At 49.5% G+C, this 22,461-nt stretch overlaps 2 protein-coding genes across 2 annotated transcripts; one reads left to right on the forward strand and one right to left on the reverse strand.

Annotated features, from left to right (window-relative positions):
* The first annotated feature begins 321 nt into the window (after positions 1 to 321).
* LOC131754400 (ATP-binding cassette sub-family C member 6-like) lies at positions 322 to 13,855 on the forward strand. The gene is given in 6 exon segments (XM_059059984.1): positions 322 to 377; positions 2,453 to 2,468; positions 2,470 to 2,588; positions 8,024 to 8,227; positions 10,770 to 10,947; positions 13,634 to 13,855. Coding segments are annotated over 6 exon segments (795 nt in total).
* Positions 13,856 to 13,862: 7 nt separating this feature from the next.
* Positions 13,863 to 19,697, reverse strand: LOC131754448 (Golgi-associated RAB2 interactor protein 4-like). Its single transcript, XM_067024807.1, has 2 exons — positions 18,656 to 19,697; positions 13,863 to 13,993 (listed from the first exon to the last, which is right to left on the reverse strand). Exons 1-2 carry the CDS (start codon positions 19,695 to 19,697, stop codon positions 13,863 to 13,865), a joined length of 1,173 nt encoding a protein of 390 aa, XP_066880908.1.
* Between the last annotated feature and the right edge of the window lie 2,764 nt (positions 19,698 to 22,461).

The raw sequence follows: 22,461 nt of genomic DNA on the forward strand, positions 1-22,461 counted from the left end.
GTTTACACAGCCCTGTTTCATCAGCCCTGAATGCAGGGACCTGGGTCTGGGATGGAGGAAAGGATGGGGCAAGAGTGCGGACAGGGCCTTCCCTGGTGGCACAGTGGTTGAGAGTCCGCCTGCCGATGCAGGGGACACGGGTTCATGCCCCGGTCCGGGAAGATCCCACATGCCGCGGAGCGGCTGGGCCCGTGAGCCATGGCCTCTGAGCCTGCGCATCCGGAGCCAGGCTCAGGAGAGAGGCTCAGGGAGAGGCCACAACAGTGAGAGGCCCGCGTACCGCAAAAAGAAAAAAAGAAAAAAGAGGGCGGACAGCCAGTGATGCGCGTGCGCACAGTCACCGCTGCCCATAACGGCGGAAACCGTGTGCGTGGGCGGTTGGTCCAGTCAGCGCCGGCCTCCTGCGATGTTCGTTGAAGTGAAATTGGGTCCTGGAGCCAGTCTAGTCAGCCTTGAGACTCCTGTGCCGGCTGTTCCTTCTTCTGGAGAGGATGAAGCCACGGAGTCTGCTGAGGTAATGGCCTGGATTTTTTTTTTTTTTTTTTTGGTGGTACGCGGGCCTTCCACCATTGTGGCGTCTCCCGTTGCGGAGCACAGCACAGCCTTGCCCAGGTGGAGCCATGGCTGTGTGTGACAGCTCAGTTTCCATCTATCCACCAAACCCAACCTTCTCAATGACCCCGTGAAGTCCTGCTTTCTTCGAAGACTCCTTTCCAGACTGTCCTGCCCCTCCTAGACCTCGCACCCCAAACTCACTCTCTCCCCCACCATCGTTAAGGCAAAGGCGTTTATTTCCCCACAACACTGAGAGGCCCGCGTACTGTAAAAAAATAAAATAAAATAAAATAAAAAAGGAAACTTTCTATCGCTACCAAAATCAGAAAAATCTAGAATCCCTTGCCATGTAGAACACCAGAAATAATTTTAGTGAAAACCAAGTACTGTGAATAATTTCTGGATCCAAACTGTTGCTTGCCTGAGTTTGCTCTGCATTAGAAAAGGGAACTGGAAAGTCTCAAAGAGGAGCTCAAGACCAGCTCCAAACAAGACCTTCTCCTTGGTGTCAGGAGAAGAAAGAGACCTAAAAAGATAAGAACACTCCTGCTGTGGAAGTCTGCAGTCGTTAATTTCTTGTGCGTGCGTGTTGGTTTGAAAACTGGCCCCAATAGACGGTAGGCTTGGAGAGACGGAAGAAAGAGGCAGCCACTCCAGACTGGTAGGAGGCAGGGTTAAAGCGCAAGAGAACTTACATATGAGGCTTGTCTTGAGTGCTGCAATATGAGTACATCTCTGCACTTGCCCACCAGAATCTCAACAGTTTACAGAGAGGCCTTAACAGGATTCAGACACATATACACCGTCCAGATGGTATAACACTTAACTGCTGCATCCTTGAAGTAGCTCCTAGTGTGAGAACAGTGGGTGGAATGTACATTGCAAGGACAGGGGAGGGAGGAGCCTCAGATTGCCTGGGTCCAGGTCACAGGTCCACAAGTGGTCACATCCTCTCGGTGACCTCTTCCAACAATGCACCCACTACAGTCATCTCATATACCAGTCCCAAGCACTGGGAAACGCTATTATTTTAAGGTGAGAAAATTGAGGTCCATTGCTGGGCAGTGAGTGACTTGCCCAAGGTCACAGGGCTGAAAAGTAGTGACTTTTATTTGACAAATCCTGTGCCCCGAGCCAGGATGTGAGGATCCAGAAGAGGGAGAATGAAGGCAAGTACTTTCTTTGCCCCTATGGAGCTTACTGTCCAGTGGAGGAGAAGGACTAAATAAATAATCAGACTGAAAAATTAAATAATGATAATTGCAGCAAGCATTATAAAGAAAAAGCTCAGGAAACTAGAGGATCTTGCAATGGGAGAATCTACCTGGACTTGGGTGTGGGGGGGTCATCAAGTGGGCTCTTAAGGAAATCACATGTAGGCTAGAGGTGAAGGACAAGTAAGAAGTGGCAGGGAAAATGTTTTAAGCAGAGTGACGTGCATGTGCAAAGGTCCCGAGGCCAGGTGGCTGGCGCAGTGACGGAGGAGGAGAATGGGTACATTTAAAGCTGAGGGAGGAAGGAGTTCAGGTTTCCTCCACAGCAATAGTTTTCTTCAACTCTGGACTTCTGACTCCTAGGGAGGTTTATTTCCCCTGTCACACGTCACCCTTTGGTTAAGTCACTTAATCTCTCTGAGCCTCTGTTTTCTTTCTTTTCTGTAAAATGGATCAATAGTAATCTACTGTATAGGCTCACATGAGAATTAAATGAGATGTTCTTTGTAGACCAAGAAGTGCCCTCCAGTGTTAGCGCAGTTAGGTAAATTGCTTTCCTTGTGCCGAGGGGCCAGCAGAGGTGCAGAGAGGTGAAGTGACTTACTAGGATCACACAGCTACCAAGCCAAGACCCTTCAGGGATGGACACAGGAGGAGCTTGCTCTGGTGATCCTCTTTTACAGGTTAGTTTGGAGGGGCTAATGGATGGAAGCCGCTGGGACCAAAAGACCTCTGGTCGCTTGGGAGAGAAAACTCCTCAGAAGAACTTGTTTCCCAGCTTGAAAAGGAATGGACAAGGAACCGCAGCGCAGCCCAGCGGTGAGTGTGTGGAAGATGGGCGCTCAGCCCAAAGCTGGGTCAGCAAATCACTGGACCCCAAATACAACCACGCCCCTACTCCAGGCTCCACCGCCACAGTCCCCTCCCTGTCAGCTGACCTCACTAAGCATTAGCAGGTCGGGCTCAAGATGCTTTTCCTCCCAGATGCTTTGCAGGTTCCAAAAGGATATTGACAGAGGGGGAACCTCTCCAGGCTCCCAGAAGGAAGCTCGGATGGTGGGATGGAGGCAGGGAACAGAAGGACTATTTTAAGACTGGGGGTGGAGAGGTAGGTATGGTCCATAACATGCAGGCAACTACTCACTTACTACTTAACCTGAGTGATTAGTTTCCTGGCTTTTAGTTTTCTTATCTGTTCAAGGGGTGGGGGGGGGATGCCATTAGCCCTAGCTCCTCATAGCTTGTGTGAGATGAGAAAAAAAAAAAAGATTTATAGAAAAGAACTTAGCGAATTTCTTAAAAATGGTAAAATTTCCAGCAATATCAGTTACCCATAGGATTTCAGTCTCTTTCTAGTCCTGCCCACTTGCCTCACTCTTGCCCTCTCTGGCATCTCTGGAAACTTCTGTGAAGTGCTCAGAGCCTGAGGAACCTGGTTTGTGAAACTTTGGTCTAGAGAAATAAGCTCTCTAATAGGATTAATTAAACCCGGGTTAAACACAGCCCTGCCATCGAGTAGTTGATGACCTTGGACAAGTCGCTTGACCTCCCCGGAGCCAGGTGTTTCAGGGCACAGACAAAAGTAGCTCTGTGGAAAGTTACAGGGTTCCCCTGCATACTCTATTATTTTGTGGTGATTGTTATAGGTGGCTAAATCCCACAAATTAGAAGGAGCCAGAGAGAGACCGAGTCTGCTGGCTCCCATAGCTGAGAAGGTAGGTCTGGCTTCAGGTGTGGCTGGATCCAGGACTTGAATGACGTCCAAATTCTTTCCCTCCATCTCTCAGCTTAGCTGTTGTCTGGGCACTGGTCTCTCTATAAATGCCTGTCCTGTATCATGCCAACTCAGCAACCCCTACTACCATCCACATAGACAATCCCAAGGAAGGCCATTTGTTAGCTGGCTTGAATCCTGTGCCTCTCAGGGGCCAATCCCATGGCTGGAGAGCAGGCCCCATAATTGGTCGTCCCTTCAGAGCCACACAGGGAGGGGAAGAGCTGCTCCCCAAAGGAAGGGAGTATGTTTTGCAAAAGGGGTAAGTAATATGAGCAAATCAAAAGAGCAGCTCTCGCTCTCACCCCGGGCATATCTTGCTGTACGGTGAGTTTAAGTACAGCTGAAGTGACTTTTGAGTGGCAGAATTAATTCCAAAGGACCCTGGAGGTCTTGTCCACCCTCTCCCAGCTCTGGCCTCCCCTGCCAGCCTGGGAATGATAGTCACCCAGTGTTAGAGCTAGCACATAGAAACACTCTCCAGAACAGTTTGAGAATCCGTGAACAACTGACAGAAAGAGAGGAGGATGGCAGGGTTGTAGAGAGATCTGGTTCAGGCATTTTCTAAGCTGACTCATTACACACCAAGAGAACTTTGGTTTTATTTCTAAACTATTTTGCAGCCTTTGGGGGAAGGGAGAGGATGTCGTCTTAAGAGGTCACAGACCAATCTGTCTGCTGGCCAAGTCAGGGTCACAGGTGTGTTTGGCCAGCATGGTGTCTTGTTGTTTAAGGTTTTTTTCTTTGTTTTGTTTTTGGAGAAGTCACCAACATTTAAAATGTTGGAGATGTCACAGGAAAATGTGGAATTTTGGCCTCTCTTACAGTAGAATGGCAGTACTGGGCCACATCCCTGCATGGCAACAGGAGGGTGGATCTGGGTAGCAGCTTCCCCATTGAACAGGGCATGTGAGCTGCAGTCGCCACCACTCCCTTTGATATCCCCCAGCTTGCACCTGGCCACTCACTCACGCCCCCTGCCTTGGCCTGTGGTCATTTTTGGGTCCTGCACTAAATGGCTTTGGGGCCACAGACCAAAGACCAGCCACCAGTCTAGAGACCTTCCCTGATGGAAAGTGAGACCAGCTAGAAAGGAAGAAGTTTGTTCCCAAGCCTGCAGGCTGAACACAGTGACTCAGAATTTTGGTGTGAGCAGCTAGAACAGAACAGAGCAAAACATCCAGCGGGAAAGAGGCTTTCACAGTGGCCTCTTCACCCACCCCATTTTATGGATGGGAACACCGAGGCTCAGAGGGAAGGGCATTTGGACCTCGGTTTTCCTGCTCAAAGGCCAGGTTCTATCAACCAAACCAAATCATTTCCTTCCTTCCTTTGCTTCCTTCCACAAATCTTTATTAATAGCAAGCAGTAGGCCCTTTGCACACATCACTCCCTCTGTTTTTTCCCATTCACTGGACAAGTATTTATTGAGCCACTTATGCATTCAGGTGCTGAACTCGGTGCTGGGGGAAATACGAGTAAAAAGAAAATACAAGCAGGAAGCCTACCCACCTGGGTCCCACTTTAGGCGGGGCCGGAGGCGGCGGGGGCGGGGCGGGGCGGGGCGGGGCGGCGGGGTTGGCCCTGGTTGGCACTTGCCCAGCCCAGTGGGTGTGCAGCAGCAGCTGAGCCAGGACCAGCACCCAACATCGGGCATCGAGGCACGGTGCGGACGCCGCGCTGGCCTTGCCTCCGACCCGGACCGACCCCAGGCAAATTGTGGGTGCCAAGGAGAGGCCACATCTCAGGGCTACGGAGGTGACAAGGGAGAGAGGTGAGCGCAGGGTTAGAAAAATGGCTGAATTGCAAATCCCGGAAGGGGAGGCTGGGGGGTGGGGGTAGGCTTCAAGACAGGGGTAGAAAGTTAACATTTGCCTATTTCTTAGCAAACCGGGTGGTAAAGACTGGTTCCTTATAGCCTCTTGTGCTAAAAATACCACTTTTCCTTTGGACTGCCTGCTGAGATTTGTCCCTCCCCTCCATCCTGAGGAGATGCTGAGAGGATTCTTGAGGGGAAGGGAGGGAGGGACTGGACGTCTGGCTTGTGGTGGAGGGGTATTCACACTGCTGGCTGGGCCTTGGGGGTAAAAAGGCTGACTTCCGGGGTCTCAACCCACCTCTCTGAAAAAGGAGGCCCAGGCACACCACCGATCCTTCAGCTAGTTCAGGTGGAGTGGGACTAGGCGGTTTGCTTTGCTGGACAACAGGAAACTTGTATCTGTTTAAACTGGGCCAAGAGACTAGTTGCACCTGGTCCTAGTGAAAGCAACCAACAGGTTAAGTCCAGTGTCACGAGGAGATCTTGAAAAGTTCAGTCTATTCCCAGGTAGTGAGTGCTTGATTCAGTGCCTGATCTGTGCCAGGCCCTGTTCTGATGCTGGGGATACAGCAGTAAACAAGACAGCCGTGGCCTCTTGTTCCAGAAAGCTGCTTTTTGGTGGAGAAGACAGATAATTGCAAGTTGAAGTAAATGCTGGGACAAAAAACAAGGGACTGGGATAGAGGACCAGAGCTCCTTTAGTTGTAGCCTGCAGGGAAAGTGTCTTTGAGGAGGTGATGTTGAAATTGAAGTCAAGCCTTGGGAAGAGCGGGGCAGAGACATTCCAGACCATGGAGAGTCTGTGCTGAAGTCCTGAGAAAGGTAAGTTGTGGATGTGTCAAGGAGCTGAAAGAAAACCAGAGAGGGACTTCCCTGGTGGTGCAGTGGTTAAGAATCCGCCCGCCAATGCGGGGGACACGGGTTCGAGCCCTGGTCTGGGAAGACCCCACGTGCCGCAGAGCAACTAAGCCTGTGTGCCACAACTGCCGAGCCCGAGTGCCACAACTTCTGAAGCCCGTGCTCCTAGAGCCCGTGCTCCGCAACAAGAGAAGCCACCGCCATGAGAAGCCTGCACACCGCAAGGAAGACAACGCAGCCAAAAATAAATAAATAAATAGATAAATTTAAAAACAGACAAAGAAAAAAGAAAACCAGAGAGGACCAGGATGAAGTGGGGCGGTGGGCAGGGGCCAGGCCGTGCAAGACTGTGTCTAGGAATGGAGAGTTTTTATAAAACCATTGAAGGGTTTTATGGGAGAAGAAAAAAAAAAAAGTCCACCCACCTGGAGGTCTAACAGAACAGATAAGAAAAGGAGAGAGTTGGAGACAGTGAACATGGCTATGAAGGCAATGAATTAAATGGTGTGATACGATGGGGAGGGGTGGTCAGGGGTAGCCTTTATAAGAAGGTAGCATCCTTTTGGCATTCAAGACCCAAATAGCAAGACGTGAGCGGCAGGCATGCCCAGCTCACGAAGGAGGCCAAGTCACAACTCTCCAGAGATGCCAAACTAAACAACAAGCCGGGTCAAGGGGTGAGGGGCAAGACCTTGACCTTGTTAATGAGGGTCTGGGTACCTGCACTCATCAAGGGTTTTTTTTTTTCCTTTTTCCTTTCTTTTTAATTTTTGGGTGGGGGGCTTGGGGCTCACAAAGAGGCTGTCTGTGAATCGTGAGTCAAGATCTGGGCTTAAATCCCTGCTCTGTCCTCTATGTGTGACCTCGGGCACCTGTCACACCTCTCAGAGCCTCAGTCTCCTCCAAGGTAAAATGGGGACCCCATGACACCCATGGGGCAGGGAGGTTGAGAGGAGTTGATGAGCTTGTGTGTGTAAAGGGCTGATCCCAGTGCCTGGCCCTGGGTCCCAGCTCTGAAAACAGCACTGAAATTCTGATAACCCTGTAAGTTGTCAGAGCTGGAAGGGACTCAGAGAGTGGGGCCAGCCCCATCCTTTTGCATGTGAAGACAGAGAGGGGAGCAGCCTGCCCAAGGCCACACAGCAACTGCACTGTCAGTAGCTGCATCACTGCCAGCCTCTCCCTATGGCCTAGAACCAGCCTGCTTCCAGAAAGGCCCTCTGGCTTCCTCCCCTCCCTCCTTCCCCCTTCCTCTCCCTGTGGCCTCTGATGATGATCATGGGCCAGGGAGGGATCTTAGGCATCATGGCTGCCTGAGCTTCCATCTGTGGTTTCACTCAGACCAGGTGTGCCAGGCCCACAGACCTCATCTGTGATTCTAAACCCATTCTGAACCAGTTCTAAACTACCTCAGGGCTGGCTGGTTGTGGAAGAAGGGGAGGGCTGCGTAAGGGATCAAAAAGTTCTGGGCTCTGAAGGTTGGGATCAAATCCCAGTTCTTACACTTCTCAGCTGTGTGCCCTTGGACAAGTTGACCTTCTGAACCTCAGTTTCCTCATGTATGAAATGGGGTTACACCTGAGGGCACTTCTCCAGGGTTTTTCTGATAGGGGCACTAATCCCATTCCTGAGGGCTGCACCTGCATGACCTAATCACCTCCCAAAGGTCTCACCTCCTAATACCATCACACTGGCGATTAGTTTCAACATGAATTTGGGTGGTGGTGGTGGGGGGGGGGTGGGGGAGACCTAAACATTCAATCTTTTACAAGGACCCAGAGCTGATTTCTCCTCTCCCCTAAGGCACACCAAGGCGACACCATTTAAAAGGAAAGGAAACCACGGTGCGGAGACCCCAGAGACGGAGACCCTCCTGCAGCAACAAGGGGGCAAGAGGGGCCCACTGCTGAGGGCCATCTGGCAGGTGGGCCGCTCCACCTTCCTCCTGGGGACCCTCAGCCTCATCATCAGTGATGTCTTCAGGTTCACGGTGCCCAAGCTCCTCAGGTGGGTCCAGGCCTTGGGTGCCTCGCTGAGGCTGGTGGTCCCATTAACGGCGTCCTTCCAGGGCCAGGGGACCTTCAGCCCTCCTCCTGCCTCTGCCTAGACCTCTGGTGCTCAGGGCACTGAGGGTGGGTGAAAAGGATACTCAGGAAGGACCAATTAAACAAGAAAGTGAGTGACCTTGGGGAGGGAAAACGAGTGAATTCTAGCCTGACTCTATCCGTTTGCTTTTGCTATACAACAAAGCCCCTCAAAAGTGAGGGGCTTAGGGCTTCCCTGGTGGCGCAGTGGTTGAGAGTCCGCCTGCCGATGCAGGGGACAGGGGTTCGTGCCCCGGTCCGGGAAGATCCCACATGCCGCGGAGCGGCTGGGCCCGTGAGCCGTGGCCACTGAGCCTGCGCGTCCGGAGCCTGTGCTCTGCAACGGGAGAGGCCACAGCAGTGAGAGGCCTGCATATCTCAAAAAAAAAAAAAAAAAAAAAGTGAGGGACTTAAAGCCACTTCTTTAGCTCATGATCCTGTGGGTCAGCAATTCAAGCTGGCTTCAGCTGGGTGATTCTTCTTTTCTTGGCTGGGTTCACTCATCTGTCTGCAGTCACCTGTGGGGCTGGCTGGGGACTGGCTGGTCCAAGACAGTCCCAGCTGGGATATCTTGTCTCTGCTTCGGTGGTCTCTCATCCTCAAAAGGCTAAATCCGGCTTGTGCACGGGGCCATTTGGCAGGATTCCAAGACAAAGCAAAAGTTGCATTTTCTCGTGAGGCCAAAGCTGGTTGCACAGCCAGCCCAGATTCAAGAGGTGGCATGTTAGTGTGTTAGGGCTGCCATAACAAAGCACTACAAACTGGGTGACTTTAAACAACAGAAATTTTTTTCTGGTGCTTATCTTTTCTACTGTTCTTTCTTTTCTTTTTTAATTGAAGTACAGTTGATTTACAATGTTGTGTCAGTTTCAGGTATACAGCAAAGCGATTCAGTTATATTGTACATACATATGTCAATATATTCTTTTTCAGGTTCTTTTCCCTTATAGCTTATTACAAAATATTGAGTAAAGTTCCCTGTGCTATACAGTAGGTCCTTGTTGGTTATCTATTTTATAATAGTAGTGTATATATGTTAATCCCAAACTAATTTATCCCCACCCCTTTTCTCTTTGGTAACCATGAGTTTCTCTTCTATGTCTATGGGTCTATTTCTGTTTTGTATATAAGTTCATTTGTATCATTTTTTTTAGATTTCACATATAAGTGACATCATATGATATTTGTCTTTCTCTGACTTACTTCATTTAGTATGATAATATCTAGGTCCATCCATGTTGCTGCAAATGGCACTATTTCATTCTTTTTTATGGCTGAGTAATATTCCATTGCATACCTATACCACATCTTCTTTATCCATTCAGTGGACCTGGAGGTTGCTTCCATGTCTTGGCTATTATTGTAAATAGAGCTGCAGTAAACACTTGGATGCACGTTTCTTTTCAAATTAGAGTTTTCTCCAGATATATGCCCAGGAGTGGGATTGCTGGATCATAGGTCAACTCCATTTTTAGTTGTTTAAGGAACCTCCGTATACTGTTCTCCATAGTGGCTGCCCCCATTTACATTTCCACCAACAGTGTAGGAGGGTTCCCTTTTCTCCACACCCTCTCCAGCATTTATTATTTGTAGACTTTCTGATGATGGCTATTCTGACCGGTGTGAGGTGATACCTCATTACAGTTTTGATTTGCATTCCTCTAATAATTAGCGATATTGAGCATCTTTTCATGTGCGTTTTGGCCATCTGTATGTCTTCTTTGAAGAAATGTCTATTTAGATCTCTGCCCATTTTTCAATTGGGTTGTTTTTTTGATATTGAGCTGTATGAGCTGTTTGTATGTTTTGGAGATTAATCCCTTCTCGGTCACATCGTTTGCAAATATTTTCTCCCATTCTGTAGGTTGTCTTTTCGTTGTGTTTATGGTCTCCTTTGCTGTGCAAAAGATTTTAAGTTTAATTAGGTCCCATTTAAACAACAGAAGTTTTTGTCCTCACGTTACTGGAGGCTAGATGTCCAAGATCAGTGTTGTTTCTTCTGAGGCCTCTCTCCTTGCCCAGACAGCTGCCTTGTCGCTGTGTCCTCACGTGGTTTTTCCTCTGAGCACATGCACCCCTGGTGTCTCCTTATGTGTCCAAATTTCCTCTTCTTACAGGGACACCAGTTGTATTGGATTAAGGCCCATCCTAACGGCCTCATTTTAACTGAATCACCTCTTTAAAGGTCCTATTTTCAAATACACAGTCGTATTCTGAGGTACTGGGGGTTTGGACTTTAACATATAAATTTTGTGAGGACACAGTTCAGCCCCTAACAGGTGGCGGTAAAAACTTCACCTGTTGATTGGTGGAGACGCAAGTCACGCTGAAAATGAGTGTGGACAGTGGGGGAAATGATTGCAACCATTTTTGTAGAAAACAAAAAAGAACCCCATACTGTCTGGTCCTCCAGACCTGGCCAGGCTTAGGCAGAGGCAATAGCCATGGGTGCCCTTTCTCACCAGCCTCTTCCTGGAGTTTATTGGTGACCCCAAGACCCCGGCCTGGAAGGGCTGTCTTCTCGCCATGCTGATGTTCCTCTCTGCCTGCCTGCAAACACTGTTCGAGCAGCAGCACATGTACAGACTCAAGGTGCTACAGATGAGGCTGCGAATGGCCATCATGGGCCTGGTGTACAGAAAGGTGAGCCGCAGGGGAGAGGCGTGGCCTTTCCTCTCTCTCCATCCTGTCCCAATTCACAGACAAATGTTCCAGCCAAGAAGTGGAATGTTCCTGAACCGTTACTGTCATCAGTGCCTAAAACCACACTCATTCATCACTTTACTCATGTTTGCCCACACCACACCCTCACCTTCTTGGCTATTTCTGTAAGGCTTGCGTGATCTGACCCTGGCACCTCTTCTAGCTGATTACGTCACACACTTCCTTCACACTTCTTTCACTTTCCTCCGGCCCCACAGGTCTTCTTTCAGTTCCTCAAGCACGCCAAACAATCTCCCACCTCAGGGCCTTTGCACTTGCTGTTCCCACTGCCTGGGCACCCTTTCCACAACTCTTCATGTAGTGAACACTCACCCCCCTGAGGATAAAGGGCTAACCTACGGGCTCTGTGGAAACTGGATAAAGGTGGACTGTCAGCTATTTTACCCGGTAACACTGCTTACAATTAAAATGACCCCTGACCCCTTGGTAAATTGCATCTGGGCTGAAAGTTCTGCCAATGAACTATGATACCCGGAGGTAAGCCATAGCATTGGGCTTGGGCTTCTCTCTGCAGTGATTCTTGTCCCCTTGGGGGACCTTGGAACCGAAACCTGTGAGGCTGCTGCTCTAAGAGATGTTGGCCCCTCTGGGGTCTGGAGCATCTGAGCAAGGCAGTCCTGTGTAAGCCCCTTTCTCTCACACCTGAGCTGTCACTTGGGAAAGAAGGGGGCAAAGGGATCAGCTCCTGGGTGGCCGTGTAGCTCCTGAATTTCAGGCCACATCCCCCTGAGCACACTGGAGCTGGTGTGGCCTGTCCGGTCTCGGGAGTCCACACATGGAGCTGCAGGAAGATGACCCGAAGGCTTTGCTCTTCCCATCCCCACCCTTGGGGCAGCCGCCTTCATCACCTGATGAGGTCATACCCCTCCACTCTGCCCTCTGGGCTGCTTCTGTTTTAACTGTGTCTTCTTACTTTCTGTATCTGGTGCTTTGACATCTGGGGTCTTGCTGACCCTGGAGGGACTGCCCCTCTGTCCCTCCCAGGATCAGCCAGTTCCCAGAGATGCTAAGAGACTCATCTGAAAGCATCTCTTTCACATGCAAGCCAACCAATCCAGAGCTCACACCCCAACTGCCTCCTTTTTGGGCCCTAACACTCTAGGCCACTATCCCCTGCCTTAATCGCCCCGGGGCAGGGTACCAGACAATGAGGCCCAGCTCCTATGCCTAGAGCCCGGTGGAATTATTCAAACTAGCCAATCCTAAACCTGCTTACCCTGCCTGACCTTCCCATGAAAACCACAACAAGCTCTTGCCTGTGGTCCCCCCAACCCTGCAGCATCCTGGTGCTTCCCCAGTGGCCCCCTCATAGCGTGGGGTGCCCCCTCCTCTTGAGATCTGTGAGTATAATAAACCCTCTTGTCAAGGGCAGTCTTCTCTGATCTGTGGGCTTGCCGTGCCTGAATAATGATAAAAACCTATATTTGAAAACACTTCTTCATGGCACTCATCATAATTACTATTAAAGGATGAACTATGTACATCTTTATTTAATTTTGTCCCCCAGCTCAAACTCCACTCCGAAGAGAGCAAGTGCCCTGCCTCTTGATCACAGTACTCACCTCAGAGTGAGGCCCAGAGCAGGTGCTCGGTAAAGATTTGAAGATTTTTTTTTCAGATTTCTACACTCAATCATTGCCAGCTCACCACTTCACCCCCTCACTTCTTCCCTGACACACTCAGCAGAGAGAGAGAGGGGACTGCAAGTAGAACGTAGCATTCAACAGGTTGGAAGGGGTCCACTGTGACCCCAGAGTTAGGGCAAATTTGGGGCTGCCAGAAAACCAGCTTGGTGTCTGAGAGGCACACTGAATGCCTGCAGGGGTCAGTCTAACACCCTGTCTAGCCCATGTCGTGCCTCTGTCATCCTGGATTCCAATCCTGGCCCAGTCACTTAGGAGCCCTCTGGCTTTGGGCAAATTGGTCAATTTCTCTGTGCCTCAGTTTCCTTAGCTGTGAAATGGGGTTAATAATTCTGCATCTCACTGATTCTAGTCTCACTTTTTTTTCTCTTTTTAACTTCTGAAATCAAGATGTTTTAATTTAGTTGGCATTGATGTTTTTTCCCATAGTGATACAAAAGTAGAGAGTACTTTATCCACAGTGTTTTAGATTGAATGAAATATGGCAGTACCTGCTCCATACAGTTGTCTGATGTGCCCCATCACGGAAAATGGTGAAACTGTTAGTTTATTGAGCACAGTGCCTAGGCTGTAGCGCTCAGCAGATGACCACCATTATCAGCATTATCACCATTATCAACTATTGCTTTCACCACTCGCTAGTAGTATGTTATTAATTGTTATTAGTCCAGTGCTTTAGGGGTTTCAGGGTATTTTCATTTTTGTCTTCTCCCTGGAGTCTCACAATGGGAGGTTAGCTGAGGAGATTTTATTAGCCCACTTTGCAGATGAGTGAACTGAGGCTCAGATGGTAAAGAAATCTGCCTCAGCCAGCAGGGGCAGCACAGCTTAGACCCCGGCCTGCTGGGTGGCTGTTCTCTTGCTCGGTCCAAGCCGTGGGCCTCCCTCCCTCCTGGGCCCTTCCTCCCTCGTGGTCCTCCCTAACTGCCCCTCACCCCCTCCTTCCCTCCCTCCTGATTCAGGTCTCCATCTTCTGCCCCTCCCAGGTCCTGGCTCTGTCCAGCAGCTCCAGAAAGGCCGGCGCAGTGGGGGACGTGGTCAACCTGGTGTCTGTGGATGTGCAGCGGCTGACTGAGAGCATCACCTACCTCAACGGGCTGTGGCTGCCGCTCATCTGGATCATCATCTGCTTTCTCTACCTCTGGCAGGTGTTCTGGGGCAGAGAGAGCTGGGATTTGAGTTGAATCTTCCTCACCCCCCCTCCCCCTCCTCCTCCTCGTTCTCCCCCTCCTCCTCCTCCTCCTCCTTCCTCTCCTCCACCCACTCCTCCTCCTCAATCCTATCTCCATCTGCACACTGCGGGCTGATGTAATGGGCAAAGTCTTAGACGAGGATGACCTTCACTTCACCTTGGGCTGGATGCTCACCTCTCAGGGCCTCAGTTTCCTCATCTGTATGATGATGATGGTGATGACATTGGCACTTTTTGGGTGTGATATCGGGGTAACAAGTGAGCAGATTAGGCATGTTTTGAAGTTACCAGTAATGGTAGGGCACCATCACCACCACCACTACCAACAACAAAAAAAAGGGAAAGAAAATTTAGGGGAAAGAATTTACTACTTGGTTTTCTAAAAGCATTAAGTAGCCAACCAGGCCAAAAAAAAAAAAATCAGAACTTTTTCTAACTTTCTTATATCTGTTTTGTGGTGCAGGATTTTCTTTTTTCTTTTTAATTAAAATCACAGACTTTGTAGTGGGACTGCCTGGGTTCGAAACCTGCTTTCAGCACTTGCTAGTTGTAAAACCTTCCAGTAAGTAACTTAGCCTCTCCGTGCGTCATTTCCTCATTGGCAAAGTGAGGACTGTAATTAACTGAAGTGCCCCAGCCCTTGAGTTGCTGAGGAATTAAATGAGCTAATACCTGTGAAGCACTTAGATAGCATCTGGGACACAGCTATACCCTATAGGTGTTTAATTGTCTTGTTGGTTATGCATGGGGGTGGGGCAGTTCATCTGAAGATCTTCTTCAGCTCTGCTCCATGAGGGCTGGTTCCAGGCTCACAGACTTTTCTGTAAAGGAGCAGATTGTAGATATTTTAGATGTTAGGGGCCATAGGGTCTCTCTCAAAACTATTTAACTCTTCCCTTCTAGTGCACAAGCAGCCACAGGCAATACTAATCAAACAGGCCTGGTGGTGTTCCAATAAAATTGCTTATGGACACTGAAGTTTGAATTTCATGTAATTTACACATATCATGAAATCATCTTCGTTTGATTTTCTTCAATCATTTTAAAATGTAAGAACGATAAACAATCTTTGTATGGCTTGAGGTCGGCATGTAAACAGGTGGAGAGATCTGGCCCATGTGCTGTGTTTCACAGGCCCCTGGGTGAGTGTATCAACGGCATATTGATTGTGAGTGAGTGTGGAATGCTCCAGAATACCAGCTGTGTGTTATCATCATTATTGTACCTCTGCTACTGCTCCAGTGTCCCCACAATAAGGGCTTGGGGCCTGGACACTTTTGGACTTGCTACCTTGCAGTCTAGGACCTAGCATACAGAGGGTGCTCAGCAAGTGCATAACTGTTGGCTGTTATTATTAGAGAGAAAGGGAGGAAGGACACTGGGGAAAATGCAGGGCAGTTAAACAGGCCGACCCGTGACTCAAGTGAAACTGCAGACAACACACCCATCACTTTCCCTGACTCTTGGCAGGTGGTCCTAACATCAGAAAGTCACCATGAGACCCTGGTAAAGGGGGAGCGGTAGGAATTGGGGTTGCTACAGTTAGCATTTGTAGCATTTTTGCCAGAGAGAGTGTATTTAATCTTCTGTTCACATTCCTTTGACTATTCTCCCAGCCCCGGCTGTAGGCAGGTGTTTGCCTTCTGGGCACCTGTCCATTTGGGCACTGGGAGGCGCAGTTGCTGCATAAATGAAACACTGGCTTGCTAGGGTGTCAAGATTAGAAACTAAACATTCTTAGGGGCTGAGAGCTGAAAATGAGGCCCACAGACTGAAGAGTGGTTTGGGGCTCGTCTAGAGAATGGACCCAAATGACCTCAGGAGGAATCTCACATTACAGCCACTTAAAAATCATTTACCCTACTCTCCACCTCCACATTTTCCAGATAGAGAGATGAAAGAGGGAGGGAAGATAACTGTCCCAAGTCACAGAGCTGGGGGGTAGGGCTGCCAGACAAAATACAGGATGTCCAGTTAAAGATGAATTTCAGATAAACAGAAGAATTTTTATTATAAGTATATCCCAAACATGACATGGGATATACTTATACTAAAAACTTATTTGCTGTTTATCTGAAATGAAAATGTCACTGGGCAGGCAGTTTAATATATTTATTTGCTAAATCTGGCAACCCTTGTCAGGGGATAATCATTGATTGTATGACACCAGCACTCACTACAGGCAGACTGGGAATAGCTCTATTTCCATTTAATGTGAGCAACTGCAGCTTAGGGAGGGTCAGTAACTTGCCCAAGGCCACACCAGTGTGTGTAAAGTCAGCATTTGAACCCAGATCCCGATTCCAGAGTCTGTCTTCACCGTTCTAGCCAGGCGCGGCCCATCTACATGCATGACCCGTCTTGACTGTGACCCTGCCCCCATTCCATTTTGTGAGGTGCATCATTCCCCCTCTCTCCCATCCCTAACGGAGATGGACTCCATCTTCCACAGGTATTTCCATCTGAGGAGCCCATGAGTCCTGGTCTCTATAACCTGGTAGCTGCCCTCATTGGACTCTCTGACACCTCCCTGCCTTAGGGCCCAAGTCTGAGCCTCCCCCCACCCCCGTAATGACAGCTGGGCTTCTGGAATTGTCTCGTGACATCCTGCCCTTTGTCTCCAGCTTCTAGGACCCTCGGCCCTCACCGCCATCGCTATCGTCCTGAGCCTTCTCCCTCTGAATTTCTTAATCACCAAGAAGAGGAACCACCATCAGATTTGGTATGGAGAAACCCTTCTGAGTAGGGCATTCGAAAGTTTAATTAGTGGCTGCAGGAGGACTGGACGCTGGGTGTTCCAGGAGTGAAGGCTGGAATTCCAGGTGGGAGCGTGTTTATGGCTGCAGCGCGGGTCATGCCAGAGGCTAGAGGTAGAAGCCAGGGAGCCAGACGCAGCTCAGGGGTGGTCTGGATGCTCTCGAGAGAAGGCCAGCTAAGAGCTGTGAGCTCACTGAAGTCCGATAACCGGCTCCCAGCCCCCACCCCTCCCTCCGCTCAGTCTAGTAAAATTGATGCTCATCTCTGTAGTTTTGGAACATGATGGTAAGAATGCTGGTGCCTCGGGTTCTTGTGCCGGTCCTATCTCAGGCTTGTTTGCTTGCCTCCTTCCCGTGCCCCGGACAGGGCTTTGCGTAAAGAAGTGGGCTGGTGGATGACTGTTCTGCAAAGATCCCATGTGCGACTGGAGCAGGTTACCTTCTCTGAGCCTCAGTGTTCTTATCTGGAAAGTAGGCATATCGTTCCTTCTTTTCCTAATAACCAAACCAGCGTTCTTGTACTTTACCTTAAATAAATGTAATTTAAAGATGCCAAACCTTTCTGACATAACCTTTGTGCATAAAGAAAAGTGAAAAATAGAGAAAGGCATTGGCAATAACTTCATCACAAGTGCCGCGATGCTGATTTCAGAGTTAGTAAAATGTGAAAAATACACCACCTGTGTACCTACCATCTTGCCTAAGAGACGGAGCGATTCCCAGCAGCACTGACAGCCTTGTGTCAACCTCCTTGACCTAGCCTTTCCACCCTAGAGAAAACTGTCCCGAATTTTGTGTTTACTCTTCCCTCACGTTTAGCTACAGTTGTTTTTAAAACATGTACCCTATGCAATACATTGTTTGAGCTTGTTTCAGAATGGTTCCGTGAGTGGAATTGTATCCCATTCTTTTGATGTTTTTAAAAACCAGGAGAAGTTGATCTATGCTAATGTGTGTAGCTCATTTATTTTTCACTATTGAATATTGCACTCACTTCATAGTCTGCTGTATTAATTCTGTTGATGGAAATTTGGGCTGTTTCCTGTGTTTTGCTGTTAAGTTATTTTTGCTATACACATTCTCACAGTTGTTCCTTAGAACATGTGTGTTTCTCCAGGGTATATACCTGGGAAGGGAACGGCTAAGTCTAGGTGAGAGTGCTTGCTGTTCTGATTGCTAGCCACTACTGCTGCCCTTATTTCTGTCCACTGAATAGCCCGAGGGGACATGAGTCCCTGTTCTTGCTTTGTTTACAGGCCTTCAGAGGGAATAAGCATTTATAAAAAACAATCCGGGCATAGTGAAGGAGAGCTTCCCAGGCCATAGTCTGACTTTCCACCATGGCTGTGGGGCGGGGGGGCAAAGCCAGAAAGGAGTGGAGGCCAGATGGAGCACCGCTGTTGGCGCTGAGCATGTGTGTGAGGTGGGGCTGCGCTTGACTGGACACTGGGTCTCAGACTGTGGCGCAGCTGACCTCCCAGAATCCACTGTGAGGCTCCGTCTGGGCTTCGGGACCTAGAAAGTCAGACAGAACACGGCATGCATTCTCAGATTTTTATTTCAATTTCCGTAGGAAGCTGCAATGGGCTCTCGAGGGGTATTTCCCTGAGCCCTGGTTCCCTTTGCAGCTCCCAGCTCTAGGTCCTTCAACGGTCGCTGGCTCCGTGGTCTCAGATGTCACACCACCAGTGATTTCCAGGCCCTGGCCACTCTCTGCTGTCTCTGTGATGGCCTCCATTGGGGTTCCTTCCACTGCCTTCGGCGGGATGCTCACATATTCCTCGCGTGATGAGGCCACACTGTCTTTGTCGTAAGCTTGGCTCTGACATTCCTGAAGAAAGAGCCGATCCTGCTGAGTCTCTTGGTGATGGAACCTGAACTTGCTGTAGGTAAGCTCCTGCCCGATTTGTGCGAGGTCCTGGACTCGTTGGTGATGGGAGCACGGCTGATGGCTTTGTGAGCAGTGCCCTGCTTGTTGTCCCCCGGGCTGCCGTGGCCTTTCTCCTTTTGGTCGTCTCTAGTGGCTCTCCGGCTGCCTGAGCCCGGGCCGGCTGCTTTTTGGATGGTCTTGTTCCCCGCAGTGCCCCCAGTGGCTGTGTTGGTTTTACTTGCTCCTGGACCGTTGCTGGCTGTGTCTGCTATGGCCGTGCTCTGCTCTTCGGGGGCAGGAGAGTTGATCTCTGCCACGCTCAAAGCACCCGCTGCGGTGCCCCCTGCCACCCCTGCTGTCTCCACCTTTGTCGTTGCCCGCGATGCTGACTCTTTGTCAAGCACTGTAGGTTTTGCTTTGGCAGTGGCCACATCGGACATGGTATCGGGCTTGTGGGAGTCCAGTTGGATCCCCTCCCCGCCAGCAAAAGCTGCAGACCTGACCGCGGCCACCTCAGAGGGCGTGTGGAGGCTCCTGATGCTCACCTGGTCCTCATCCCACTCTCCTTGGAAATCCTCCACTGCCGGGCTCCTCCCGTCCTCCTCCTCCTCCTCGAACAGAGTCCTGCAGATCATGTCCCCGGCTGGAACAGCGTAGGTGCGGCTGTGACCGTCCAATGGTGGTCGCAGGAGGTAAATCAGCTCTTCCCAGTAGGCGAAGAGGTCTTCCTGCGCGTCCAGAGGGGCACACAGCTGCAGGTAGAAGGAGCGGCCAGTGGCAAACTTCACGCGCAGCTGTCGTTTGTCACGATCGTGCGTGGAGATCCTCACAAACTTCAAGGGAAGGAGCCTGGTGAGCTCTAAGGTCTTGGCAACCTTGTGGCTCTTCCCCTTGGTGAGCTGGCTGTGCTCAGCGTGCTGTTCACAGCCGGTGGCCCGTCGGGCCAGCAGCATGATGTCTGGGAGTGGGAGGACGGGGCTGGTGGATGCGATGCCCACGGTCACCGTGCAGTCACAGTTGTGCACGTCAATCACGTGTCCCCTCTTCGTGATCTGGATAAAGTCGCTCTCGAATATCGGCGCGTACTTGAATATGTCGTATTCGCCGTTGTGCAGTTGCTGCTGCAGCTCCCCCAAGGTGCTTTTGAACAGGCCCAGCCCGGTGCTGCTCTGGGCCGTGTGATACGGGAGCAGAGAGTCCCCACTCATGGCTGTCTTCGATCACTGCCAGGCAGCGTGGTTAAGGCGGGCCCCTGGCTCTTCCCTCCCTCGGCCTAATGGGCCGAAGAGCAGAGCGAGCTGTAGTGCTCCTGCGTCACGCAGGCGGCCTTATGGCAGGTCTTCCAAGCCCAGCCTACAGGCCCCCACCTTTGCCTCAGGGTCTCCCAGAGGCAGGGGTGTGGGTAGGGGCACCGATGGTCACAGCGGGGACTCTGTAGGGCGGCTGGACCCCAGGCTGAATCTCTTCAAGTGTGTAGAGAGGTATGGTAGGCTCCCCCTCGGCCTCAGCTCACTTCCGCTTCTGGGTTTTTATCTCCCCAAGCGGCTGTGAACGTCAGTCCTAGTGAGAGAAGTAACCACTTTCTCGGCCAAAGGCCCTGGCACAGCCTATTTATCCTCTGATGCCCTTTGTGACCTATCACTGTCACATAGCTCTTTGCCTCATCCCCCAGCTGCCCCGCCCTGCCCGCCCAGTGCAGGGCCCCCATCCTCTCCCAAACGCGCTATTGCCCCCGCGGAGGACAGGCCCATCCTGCCAGCGACTGAGGTGGCTACTAGAATAAAAATGTCTTCAACTGGGAAAATTTTGTGTGGGTCCTTTTTCTTTTCCTCCCCCAGATCTAGCTACTGGATGAAATCTATAGGAATGTATGATGATGGGCTAAATTTGAACCATTTAAGCCCATGGTTTAATTGTATCGAATAACGTAGAGCTGGCAGTGGCGATCCTTAGTCTGTCCTTTCATAAAATCTCAGTAAACATCGATGGTGATTTTTAATAATAACATTAAAAATTGGTAGGAGGAGGCAAGAAAAGATAGAGACAGACAGAAGACTACATTAACTATTTAGGGGTTCTGGCTGCTAAGATCAGGAAAGGAACCTCAGATCCAGAACTGCCCTCCAAGCCCAGAAACCGTGAGGTCTCACCAAAGATTTCTCTTCTTGTTTTTTTTTGTTTTTTCCACTGCGTTGGGTCTTTGTTGGTGCACGAAGGCTTTTTCTAGTTGCGGCAGGCGGGGGCTACCCTTCGTTGTGGTGTGCAGGCTTCTCATTGTGGTGGCTTCTCTTGTGGCAGAGCACGGGCTCTAGGTGTGCATGCTTCAGTAGTTGCAGCACGCGGGTTCTAGGGTAGGTGGGCTTCAGTCATTGTGGCGCGTGGGCTCAGTAGTTGTGGCTCCTGGGCTCTAGAGCGCAGGCTCAGTAGGTGTGGTGCACGGGCTGAGTTGCTCCACGGCGTGTGGGATCTTCCCCGACCAGGGATCGAACCCCATGTCCCCTGCATTGGCGGGTGGGTTCTTAATCACTGTGCCACCAGGGAAGTCCTCACCAGAGATTTCTATGAGACTTCTCTCCTGGACAGTTGCACGTGCAAGCCCCTTACCTGACTGAGTGAGATGGGTTGTAGTTTTTTATGCTCAGCAAAGCCTAAGTAAATCAATGCCCACGTGGGAAGTCCTCAGTCATCTTTCAACTGCCCGTTCAAATGGTACCTCCTTTGAGGAGCCTCCCCTGAATTACCTAATCGAACCTATTCTTCCTTCCTCTGTGCTATTGTACAATCTCATATGTGTCTCTTTTACAGCATTAATCTTATTTTATTCAATTTTAAATTTACTGTATTATTTTTAAAATTTCATATTAATTTAGAATTATCTTGTCATTGTCTAGAAACCACAGTTGTCTTCAAATATGGTTGCATTAAATTTATAGGTCAATTTGGGGAGAATTGACATTTGATAATCTTAAACCTTCTAATCCATGCAGGTGATACTATCTAGTCTTTTATTTAAACATTTTAAATATCTCTCGGCTTATACAATGTATTATAAAAATTCACTGTAGATGTGTTGCACATCTTCCAGTAAATTTATCCCTAAATATTTGATGCTTTCTGATATTATTGTCAATGGGATTTGTAAGATTGTAATTTTCCAGTTGTTCGTGCTGGTTTATTGGTTTTTGTGTGTTGATCATGTGTCCTTTCACCTTGCTAAATTCACTTACTAATTCTAGTTTTGGTGTTTTTTTGTTTGTTTTTTTTTTAAGGATTTCTTGGAATTTTCTCTGTAGACAATGATGCTGCCTGTAAAGAAAGTTTTACTTTTTCCTTTCCAAACTGTGTGACTTTTATTTCATGTTCTTTCTTTATGCATTAGCTAAAGGCTCCAGCCTAGAATTGAATAGATGGGTTAAGAGCAGTTATCTTTTCATTGTTCCCTCTCTCAGGGGAAATCTTCAATCTTTCACCATACAGTATGTTGTTAGCTGTAGTTTTATTTCAGAATTGACTTTTGTCAAGTTTAAGAAATTCACTTCTAGTTTTAGTTTTCTGGCATTTTTATCGTGAAGGATTATTGGTGTTTTTCAAATGCTTTTTCTGCATCTATTGAGCTGAATACTTGATTTTTTTTTTTTTTTTTTTTCGGTACGCGGACCTCTCACCGCTGTGGCCTCTCCTATTGCGGAGCACAGGCTCCGGACGCGCAGGCTCAGCGGCCATGGCCCACGGGCCCAGCCGCTTCGCGGCATGTGGGATCTTCCCGGACCGGGACACGAACCCGCGTCCCCTGCATCAGCAGGCGTACTCTCAACCACTGCGCCACCAGGGACGCCCTGATTACTTGATTTTTAATCCTTCATTCTGTTAATGTGGTCAAGTACACTGATTGTTGTTTAGATGCTGAGTTGGCCATTCACTCCTGGGAAACCCCATGTGGTCATGGTGCATTATTTGAACATATTGCTGGAT

Source organism: Kogia breviceps, chromosome 1 (assembly GCF_026419965.1).
Source record: "Kogia breviceps isolate mKogBre1 chromosome 1, mKogBre1 haplotype 1, whole genome shotgun sequence".
Lineage (NCBI taxonomy): Eukaryota > Metazoa > Chordata > Mammalia > Artiodactyla > Physeteridae > Kogia > Kogia breviceps.

What these genes read in the sequence shown, in the direction of transcription:
- LOC131754448 (XM_067024807.1), bottom strand. Translation starts at nt 19,697, where the DNA reads ATGAGTGGGGACTCTCTGCTCCCGTATCACACGGCCCAGAGCAGCACC. An exon ending in AGCAGCCGGCCCGGGCTCAG is followed by an intron (nt 13,994 to 18,655) that starts GCAGCCGGAGAG and finishes TCCTCGTCTAAG; the next exon opens with ACTTTGCCCATTACATCAGC.